This window comes from Trematomus bernacchii, unplaced genomic scaffold (genome assembly GCF_902827165.1).
Source record: "Trematomus bernacchii unplaced genomic scaffold, fTreBer1.1, whole genome shotgun sequence".
Classification (NCBI taxonomy): Eukaryota; Metazoa; Chordata; class Actinopteri; order Perciformes; family Nototheniidae; genus Trematomus; species Trematomus bernacchii.
In genome coordinates, this window is record NW_022987874.1 from 28,472 (window position 1) to 40,000 (window position 11,529).

Below are 11,529 nucleotides of genomic sequence, written 5' to 3' on the forward strand. Positions count from 1 at the left end.
GTGTGTACAGGTGAGCACAGGTGTAGTCAGTCAGAGTTGATGCGTGTACAGGTGAGGTCAGTCAGTGTGTAAAGGTGAGGTCAGTCAGTGTACAGGTGAGGTCAGTCAGTGCACAGGTGAGGTCAGTCAGTGTGTACAGGTGAGGTCAGTCAGTGTACAGGTGAGGTCAGTCAGTGTACAGGTGAGGTCAGTCAGTGTGTTCAGGTGAGGTCAGTCAGTGTGTACAGGTGAGGTCAGTCAGTGTTCAGGTTAGGTCAGTCAGTGTGTTCAGGTGAGGTCAGTCAGTGTACAGGTGAGGTCAGTCAGTGTGTACAGGTGAGGTCAGTCAGTGTACAGGTGAGGTCAGTCAGTGTGTACAGGTGAGGTCAGTCAGTGTGTAAAGGTGAGGTCAGTCAGTGTGTAAAGGTGAGGTCAGTCAGTGTGTACAGGTGAGGTCAGTCAGTGTGTACAGGTGAGGTCAGTCAGTGTGTACAGGTGAGCACAGGTGTAGTCAGTCAGAGTTGATGCGTGTACAGGTCAGGTCAGTCAGAGTTGAGGTGTGTACAGGTGAGGTGTGTACAGGTGAGATCAGTCAGAGTTGAGTTGTGTACAGGTGAGGTCAGTCAGAGTTGATGTGTGTACAGGTGAGCTTCAGAGGCGGAGTCACTCTGGTCATGAAGTCTCGGTCTCCTCGGCTGAACCTCTTCATCTCTGAAACAGACAAGGTGAAGCTCATCATCACGGCCGGCGCTCTGCAGGTGAGTTCACAGGTGAGTTCACAGGTGAGTTCACAGGTGAGTTCACAGGTGAGCTCACAGGTGAGTTCACAGGTGAGTTCACAGGTGAGTTCACAGGTGAGCTCACAGGTGAGTTCACAGGTGGGTTCACAGGTGAGTTCACAGGTGAGTTCACAGGTGAGTTCACAGGTGGGTTCACAGGTGGGTTCACAGGTGGGTTCACAGGTGAGTTCACAGGTGAGTTCACAGGTGAGTTCACAGGTGAGTTCACAGGTGGGTTCACAGGTGGGTTCACAGGTGGGTTCACAGGTGAGTTCACAGGTGAGTTCACAGGTGAGCTCACAGGTGAGTTCACAGGTGAGTTTCATTACCTTCTGATTTCTGAGCGTTCTGTTTCCTGCAGGTGAGAGACAGCTGACGACACACCACCTCACTGCTGCACACACACAACAGGAAGTGGAGGAGAGGGTCCTCTGAGTCACACACCTGAGAGAGAGACAGGTAAACACACACCTGAGAGAGAGACAGGTAAACACACACACACCTGAGAGAGAGACAGGTAAACACACACACACCTGAGAGAGAGACAGGTAAACACACACACCTGAGAGAGAGACAGGTAAACACACACACACCTGAGAGAGAGACAGGTAAACACACACCTGAGAGAGAGACAGGTAAACACACAGACTGTTATTGGTCTATAAATGTGCGTGCGTGGAAGTTGTGTGAAGTCTGAGAGCGTGTAGCTCCCGTAGCAAACCCTTTGAGAAGTCAGGTTATGATCAGATGAGCAGGTGGATCACTCAAAGTTTATAGGGAGGGACACACAGGAGGAGAGCGCCATGCGGGGCCTCGCAGGTGAACCTGGAGGGAGTGACACACAGGAGGAGAGCGCCATGCGGGGCCTCGCAGGTGAACCTGGAGGGAGTGACACACAGGAGGAGAGCGCCATGCGGGGCCCCGCAGGTGAACCTGGAGGGAGTGACACACAGGAGGAGAGCGCCATGCGGGGCCTCGCAGGTGAACCTGGAGGGAGTGACACACAGGAGGAGAGCGCCATGCGGGGCCTCGCAGGTGAACCTGGAGGGAGTGACACACAGGAGGAGAGCGCCATGCGGGGCCCTCGCAGGTGAACCTGGAGGGAGGGACACACAGGAGGAGAGCGCCATGCGGGGCCTCGCAGGTGAACCTGGAGGGAGTGACACACAGGAGGAGAGCGCCATGCGGGGCCTCGCAGGTGAACCTGGAGGGAGTGACACACAGGAGGAGAGCGCCATGCGGGGCCTCGCAGGTGAACCTGGAGGGAGTGACACACAGGAGGAGAGCGCCATGCGGGGCCTCGCAGGTGAACCTGGAGGGAGTGACACACAGGAGGAGAGCGCCATGCGGGGCCTCGCAGGTGAACCTGGAGGGAGTGACACACAGGAGGAGAGCGCCATGCGGGGCCTCGCAGGTGAACCTGGAGGGAGTGACACACAGGAGGAGAGCGCCATGCGGGGCCTCGCAGGTGAACCTGGAGGGAGTGACACACAGGAGGAGAGCGCCATGCGGGGCCTCGCAGGTGAACCGCTCGGAGCTGTCGGCACTAATAGGCTCCATAATAAGAGAGGAGGGGTTGTTTCTCAATGTCGAGTACGCTTGCTTGGTAGCACATGTCTGCCGAGCATCTTGCTTCAGAAGCGAGTCAAGAATACTTCCTGGCATTCAGAAAACAAAGAGTGGAACAGGCTAGCAAGTGTGCAGGTGTGCGTCATATGAGAGGCCCCGCCTCTTACATCTTCCGCCACAGATTTGGGGAAATTGGTCGGTGCGCAAAGCATTGTGGGGATTTTAAGGCCGCGAAGTCTACTCATGTGCAGCCTCGATATTTCTCCAAACGGAGTACGCCGGGCTCGGTAGATTTCCAAGTATGCTGGAGATTGGAACAGTACTTCGGCGGCACTCGATGACGTAGTATGCTTGAAATAGTGGCTCTGAAGCAGCTTTACTCGCGATGGAGAAACACCCGAGATAGGGGCGAGAGACTCCAGCCGCAGCTTGATGCTTTAAAGGGAGGACTCGTGTTGTCAGAAGCTCGTGATATGGAGGAGGGGATGACCGACATGGATTGTAGGGTTGCTATACTCAAAACCACAAATGTCAATCTAATGAAGGAAACCAAAGAGTTCAAAGACACACCAGAGAGGATGGAGATTGAAAGCAGAAAGTTGAATCTACGTGTGATTGGACTGAAAACGCACATTGAGAAGAGCGATCCCATTGCCTTGAAAGGAGGTGTTGGGAAGTGAGCTCTCATGTGAACCGGCAGTCGAGATGGCATACAGGGTTGGGCAGGGGACTGACTTGAGACCCAGACCTGTGATCGTCACTATGCAGAGATATCAAGCTGAGGAAGCGATGTTGAAGCTGGCAAGAAGCAAGGGACAGATTATTTTCCGTGACATGCGAGTGGAGATATTTCCTGATATTGCAGGGAGAGAGCTATTCAATGACGTCAGGATGTGCGAGGCTGAGGTGAGGCATGGACTGCTGTTCCCCGCAGCGCTCATCCTAACCTCCAATGGACTGCTGTTCCCCGCAGCGCTCATCCTAACCTCCAATGGACTGCTGTTCCCCGCAGCGCTCATCCTAACCTCCAATGGACTGCTGTTCCCCGCAGCGCTCATCCTAACCTCCAATGGACTGCTGTTCCCCGCAGCGCTCATCCTAACCTCCAATGGACTGCTGTTCCCCGCAGCGCTCATCCTAACCTCCAATGGACAAACCAAACTTTATCAGGACTGCAGTGAAGCTGAGCGTTTCTATAGAACAGTGAACAACCCGGTTTCAGTTCAAACCAGAAATGAAGGTGGAATGACTGATGGACCTGATAGATGGTATGATTATACATATTAGGAGAAGACATTAACTGTATTATGAAAAAGGGAATTGTTGCAGTTTTGGTGATTTCCACATTTGTTTTATTTCCTTGAAGGCCAATATTCACTGGTCTACGAGTTATCCACTCATTTATTTGAAGTTATTTACTTCATCATCTGCGAGTATGAATTTATGTTTATTAGATTTTGAATGGAGACACATTTCAACTCTATTGTTGTTCACTCCTCCTAAAATGTAATGTTGATGTATTGATTAGATCTAGTGTTGCGAGACATTACAATGAATCTATTTCATACTTTTATCTAAAAATGTTTGGCAGCTCCCGGGAGGCTCGTCTAATTGAGCGAGTGAGTCTGCACATGCAAAGCAATCTATGTGCATGTTGGGTTTGTATGTGATGGTGTGTGATGGTGTGTGATGGTGTGTGATGGTGTGTGATGGTGTGTGATGGTATGTGATGGTGTGTGATGGTATGTGATGGTATGTGATGGTGTGTGACGGTATGTGACGGTGTGTGACGGTATGTGACGGTGTGTGATGGTATGTGATGGTGTGTGATGGTGTGTGATGGTATGTGATGGTATGTGATGGTATGTGATGGAGTGTGATGGTATGTGATGGTGTGTGATGGTATGTGATGGTATGTGATGGTATGTGATGGTGTGTGATGGTATGTGATGGTATGTGATGGTATGTGATGGAGTGTGATGGTATGTGATGGTGTGTGATGGTATGTGATGGTATGTGATGGTATGTGATGGAGTGTGATGGTATGTGATGGTGTGTGATGGTATGTGATGGTGTGTGATGGTGTGTGATGGTGTGTGATGGTATGTGATGGTATGTGACGGTATGTGACGGTATGTGATGGTGTGTGATGGTATGTGATGGTATGTGATGGTGTGTGATGGTATGTGATGGTATGTGATGGTGTGTGATGGTATGTGATGGTGTGTGATGGTGTGTGATGGTATGTGATGGTATGTGATGGTATGTGATGGAGTGTGATGGTATGTGATGGTGTGTGATGGTATGTGATGGTGTGTGATGGTGTGTGATGGTGTGTGATGGTATGTGATGGTGTGTGATGGTATGTGACGGTATGTGATGGTGTGTGATGGAGTGTGATGGTATGTGATGGTGTGTGATGGTATGTGACGGTATGTGATGGTATGTGACGGTATGTGATGGTGTGTGATGGAGTGTGCGGTTGGAATTGTGTTTCATGTTTTAGTTCAGCTCTCAATTTGAAGTGAAAAAGAGATAACATTTAAATTGCCACCTTAATGTTGAAGGAGTTACCAAGTAAAGGGTTTGAATTGGCTCATATAAATATATGTAGTCTAAGAAATAAAGTGTCTGAGATAGAGGACATATTATAGAATAGAATAGAGAGGGATGAAACCCTCTTTAATGGTCACACATGCAGAGCACACAGCACACAGTGAAATTTGGCCTCTGCTTTTAACCCATCCTAGTACAAGGAGTCTAGTACTAGGAGCAGTGGGCAGCTATTGTACAGCGCCCGGGGAGCAATGGGAGTGGGGGGGGAAGGGGGGTGTCCGGTGCCTTGCTCAAGGGCACCACGGCAGGGCAGGAGGTGAACTGGGACCTCTCCAAGTAGCAGTCCACACTCCATATTTAGGTCTGGTCGGGGACTTGAACCAGCGACCCTACGGCTCCCAGTCCAAGCCCCTACTGACTGAGCCACTGCCATCACACTATCATGTGGTATTCATTTGTTAGCGATATCTGAACCTCACTGAGATGGCACATGTGATGACGCTGCACATTGATGGATATAGAATATTTAGAAAGGAGTGCAGACGGAGGGGGGGGGGGGCATTCAAAAGCAAACACCAGCTGAAGTGAGAGAGGGTTTGAGGTCTGCTGATATTGAAGTACTTCATTGACCTCACTTGAAACCTTTGTTGGTCGGATGTTGTTACAGACCTCCAAATGCAAACCTCACTTATTTAGACAAATGATGTGAGAAGTTAGATAAAGTTTGTGATCTTGAGATTTAAACATTGACTGGAATATGTTGCACTGTGCCCTTAAACACAAGCTGCAGACAATAACTAATACATGTCCCTTGGTACAAAGGGTGACTCAACCTACTGGGATACGCATTCATTTCATTTCATTTCAAACCTTTATTTATCCAGGTTGTATCCCATTGAGATCATTGACCTCTTTTTCAAGGGAGACCTGCTCAAGTAGGTTCCACATGAAACATTAAAACATAAACAGAGCAACAAAAGGACATCATACAGCATCATTACAGGGATTACAGTTTACATAACTATCCACATGCACAGGTACCAACAGCTTCCGATTCAGTAGCATCCAACCGAGCTTTAAAAACATGTAGTGGCACCAGATTGCTCAGTTTCCATTTTAATTGCAGACTATTCCAGGACAGTGGAGCTGCGCATCTAAATGCTATCTTCCCTAAGACAGTCCTAGCAGTTGGCACATTTAATAAAACCATAGCATGCGATCTCAGGCAGTAGCCACTTACAATTCGCCGTGAGATCAGGGAGCAGATGTAGGATGGAAGTTTCCCTAACATGGCTTTATATATAAAAATGTACCAGTGACTGAGCCTCCGTACAGTTAGTGAAGGCAGACCAGCCCTTGCATACAGGGTACAGTGATGAGTTAATGCTTTACAGTTTGTCACAAGTCTCAGTGCGCTGTGATACGCAGCATCTAACTTGACCAGGTAATGGGCAGGTGCATTCATATAGACCAGATCACCATAGTCCAGCACAGGTCAAAAGGTCACAGAGCCTTTTTCTGGCCTCAAGTGAGAAACAGGACTTGTTCCTGTAGAAGAAACCTAGCCTAACCCTCAGTTTGTTAAGCAGGTTATTGACCTGACGTTTAAAAGAGAGACAATCATCAAGCCAGATACCAAGGTATTTGTAACAGGCTTTAGAAAAGAGCATTACCTTGGTTTTCTCAACATTTAAAAGAAGCTTTAGTTCAGAGAGCTGAGTCTGAATAATGTTAAAAACAGCCTGTAATTTAACACCAGCCTCCTTAATGGAGGGACCTGCACAGTACATCACGGTATCATCCGCATAAAAATGTAAAGTAGCTTCATCCACATTTTCACCTAAACTATTGATGTAGATGGAGAATAAAAGTGGACCTGAAACAGAACCTTGAGGAACACCATTAGCAATGTTTAACCACTCTGAAGACAGCCCATCAAAGTGAACACATTGGGACCTTTCAGAGAGGTAGTTCACAAACCACCCACTGCATGGCTGGATAAGCCAATACTGAGTAGCCTCTGCTTTAAGATGCGATGATCGACGGTATCAAACGCTTTGGACAGGTCAATAAATAGAGCTGCACAGCTCTGCTTTTTATCTAAAATACTTGTAATGTCATTCACCACTTTCATTGTGGCAGTGATGGTGCTATGTTGCTTTCTGAAACCTGACTGATGTTTAGACAGGATGTCATTGTTACATAGAAACACCTTTACCTGCTCACTCACTAGGCGTTCAAGAACCTTAGCCACAACTGATCATTTAGAGATTGGCCTATAGTTATTTAAAACAGTTGGCTCCCCTCCTTTCAGCAAAGGCAGGACATACGCTGACTTCCATACTTTAGGAATTGTATTTGTGCTGAGGGAGAGGTTAAAAAGAGAAGTGAGAGGTGGAGCAATACAATCTGCAGCTATCTTTAAAAAGAAAGGTTCCACGTTGTCCGGGCCGGCCGGTTTCTTAGGATCTAACTTAGATAAAGCTTCATGAACAACATTTACAGTAAAAGGAGTAAAACTGAAAGTGTTTTCCAGAGCACATTGTTCAGAGTCACAGACTGTGGTGTTCACAGAAGCAGAGTTAGTCACAGAATCAAACAGAGAGCCACAGGACACAACATGCTCATTAAAGCAATGTAACATGGTGGCCCTGTCCGATATAGAGCCAGATGCTGTGGTAAGGCACGGAGGTAGCTCATTACGGATCTCACCGGTGGATAAAGATTTTATGGCTTCAGGTTTTCTGTAGTAACTGACAAATAGTACTTAGACTTAGCACTTTTGACATGTGAAGTGAAGCTATTCCTGAGCTGCCTAAAACACAGCCATTCTACCTCTGAGCCTGATTTCCTAGCCTTTGCCCATTGCGCATTAACTTGCAACTTGTATTGATCATATATTTACTAACTTTAGCCATGTGTGTTCTCTTATATCACTTCCAGCAGGGTGTACTGATCATCATGTAGTCATTAGAGAGAGAAAGACAAAGGTGCCGAAAGCTGGACTGAAAGTCATTGTGAGATCAATGACATACTTTTGTGAGGAGTCATTTCTACAGGATGATCAGAAGATATGTTGGAAACATGTTTTTGAGAAAGTCGATCCAGATGCTCTTGATGTCTTGAATTAGTTATCCATGCAGGTGATTGATAAGCATGCTCCACTTAGAGAGTACACAAAATGGAGTCCACTATGGGCCGAAACTAACATGTATGTTTCCATAGTGTTTGTAGCGGATTGCAAACAACTTTAAGGTGCATACCGCCACCTACTGTACTCGCCGTGAAGTGGTTTGCGGCCTGCCAGTAAAGCCAAAGCAGAAGAAGAAGAAGTGACGTCAGCGGCTCATTTGCGTAATCTTCCCTCAGGGAAAAGTACTCCGGTGTGAACGTGATCTGTACTAAGTGCCCTGGGGTAAAAAGCGCCGGGGCACTGAGTGCCAGAACTAAGTACTGGAAAGTACTTGGTGTGAACGCGCCTAATGAGCATTCTTTGTTGTTACACAAGCTGGAACAAGATGGTTTTAATGTTGAAACGCTGAGGTGGTTAGAAAGTCACCTGACCAATCAAAGACAAACTGGTTTCTTTAATGGAAGTCTCTCAAAGATGAAAACAGTCACTTGTACTGATACAGCACTGTGTGTGTGTGTGTGTGTGTGTGTGTGTGTGTGTGTGTGTGTGTGTGTGTGTGTGTGTGTGTGTGTGTGTGTGTGTGTGTGTGGACCCCAGGAAGAATAGCCCATGCTCATGCTAGTGCTAATGGGGATCCTAATAAAGACATATAGCAGCTACTGTGAAACAGGAAGTGGTACTGACCAGGCTCCGCCCCCGAGGGTAGACTCGGATGTGACCTCTGACCCGCAGCGCTCTCTGAAGCCCCTCCCACTGAGAATCAGCCAATCCCAGCAGAGCACGAACCTGAGCACCTGAGAACCAGACGTGAGCCTCACCTGTGCCGTCATCAATCACCAGCCTGAAAACACAGGTACACACAGGTGAGTACTCAGGTGAGTACACAGGTACACACAGGTGAGTACACAGGTAAGTACACAGGTACACACAGGTGAGTACTCAGGTACACACAGGTGAGTACTCAGGTGAGTACACAGGTACACACAGGTGAGTACACAGGTAAGTACACAGGTACACACAGGTGAGTACACAGGTAAGTACACAGGTACACACAGGTGAGTACTCAGGTGAGTACACAGGTACACACAGGTGAGTACTCAGGTACACACAGGTGAGTACTCAGGTGAGTACACAGGTACACACAGGTGAGTACACAGGTAAGTACACAGGTACACACAGGTGAGTACACAGGTAAGTACACAGGTACACACAGGTGAGTACTCAGGTGAGTACACAGGTACACACAGGTGAGTACTCAGGTGAGTACACAGGTACACACAGGTGAGTACACAGGTGAGTACTCAGGTACACACAGGTGAGTACACAGGTAAGTACACAGGTACACACAGGTGAGTACACAGGTAAGTACACAGGTACACACAGGTGAGTACTCAGGTGAGTACACAGGTGAGTACACAGGTACACACAGGTGAGTACACAGGTAAGTACACAGGTACACACAGGTGAGTACACAGGTAAGTACACAGGTACACACAGGTGAGTACTCAGGTGAGTACACAGGTACACACAGGTGAGTACTCAGGTACACACAGGTGAGTACTCAGGTGAGTACACAGGTACACACAGGTGAGTACACAGGTAAGTACACAGGTACACACAGGTGAGTACACAGGTAAGTACACAGGTACACACAGGTGAGTACTCAGGTGAGTACACAGGTACACACAGGTGAGTACTCAGGTGAGTACTCAGGTACACACAGGTGAGTACACAGGTGAGTACACAGGTACACACAGGTGAGTACACAGGTGAGTACTCAGGTACACACAGGTGAGTACACAGGTAAGTACACAGGTACACACAGGTGAGTACACAGGTAAGTACACAGGTACACACAGGTGAGTACACAGGTAAGTACACAGGTGCACACAGGTGAGTACTCAGGTACACACAGGTGAGTACTCAGGTACACACAGGTGAGTACTCAGGTACACACAGGTGAGTACTCAGGTAAGTACACAGGTACACACAGGTAAGTACTCAGGTACACACAGGTAAGTACTCAGGTACACACAGGTGAGTACTCAGGAACACACAGGTGAGTACACAGGTAAGTACTCAGGTACACACAGGTAAGTATTCAGGTACACACAGGTGAGTACTCAGGTACACACAGGTGAGTAATCAGGTAACTAAACAGGTAACTACACAGGTAAATACTGAGGTAAGTACTCAGTAACTACACAGGTAAATACTCAGGTAACTACACAGGTAAATACTCAGGTAAGTACTCAGTAACTACACAGGTAAATACTCAGGTAAGTACTCAGTAACTACACAGGTAAATACTCAGGTAACTACACAGGTAAATACTCAGGTAAGTACTCAGTAACTACACAGGTAAATACTCAGGTGAGTACTCAGTAACTACACAGGTAAATACTCAGGTAAGTACTCAGTAACTACACAGGTAAATACTCAGGTAAGTACTCAGTAACTACACAGGTAAATACTCAGGTAACTACACAGGTAAATACTCAGGTAAGTACTCAGTAACTACACAGGTAAATACTCAGGTAAGTACTCAGTAACTACACAGGTAAATACTCAGGTGAGTACTCAGTAACTACACAGGTAAATACTCAGGTAAGTACTCAGTAACTACACAGGTAAATACTCAGGTAAGTACTCAGTAACTACACAGGTAAATACTCAGGTAAGTACTCAGTAACTACACAGGTAAATACTCAGGTAAGTACTCAGTAACTACACAGGTAAATACTCAGGTAAATACTCAGGTAACTACACAGGTAAATACTCAGGTAAGTACTCAGTAACTACACAGGTAAATACTCAGGTAAGTACTCAGTAACTACACAGGTAAATACTCAGGTAAATACTCAGGTAAGTACTCAGTAACTACACAGGTAAATACTCAGGTAAATACTCAGGTAAGTACTCAGTAACTACACAGGTAAATACTCAGGTAAATACTCAGGTAAGTACTCAGTAACTACACAGGTAAATACTCAGGTAAATACTCAGGTAACTACACAGGTAAATACTCAGGTAAGTACTCAGTAACTACACAGGTAAATACCGAGTAAATACATGTACACACACACAGGTAAATACTCAGGTGTACACAGGTAGAGGAGGAGCAGTCTTACTTCACTGTGGACTGAAAGACAGACGAGGAGGATCCACACTGAGCGCTGGAACAACACTGAGAGACACAGAGGACAGTTACTGTTACCACCTGTTCACATAACACCTCACCTGTTCACATAACACCTCACCTGTTCACATAACACCTCACCTGTTCATATAACACCTCACCTGTTCACCTCACCTGTTCTTATAACACCTCACCTGTTCTTATAACACCTCACCTGTTCATATAACACCTCACCTGGTCTTATAACACCTCACCTGTTCTTATAACACCTCACCTGTTCATATAACACCTCACCTGTTCTTACAACACCTCACCTGTTCTTATAACACCTCACCTGTTCATATAACACCTCACCTGTTCATATAACACCTCAC

General features: G+C 46.9%; 1 protein-coding gene across 1 annotated transcript in view; it reads right to left on the minus strand.

The window, feature by feature from the left end:
• Window positions 1–342: 342 nt before the first annotated feature.
• ctc1 (CTS telomere maintenance complex component 1) overlaps window positions 343–11,529 on the minus strand; it is a 27,478-nt gene continuing 16,291 nt past the window's right edge. The window contains exons 20-23 of the mRNA XM_034113878.1: window positions 11,148–11,203; window positions 8,701–8,857; window positions 1,088–1,202; window positions 343–690 (exon numbers count right to left, since the gene is read on the minus strand). Coding sequence (XP_033969769.1) covers window positions 599–690; window positions 1,088–1,202; window positions 8,701–8,857; window positions 11,148–11,203 — 420 coding nt within the window. The 3' untranslated portion in view covers window positions 343–598. The remainder of the gene's footprint in view (window positions 691–1,087; window positions 1,203–8,700; window positions 8,858–11,147; window positions 11,204–11,529) is intronic.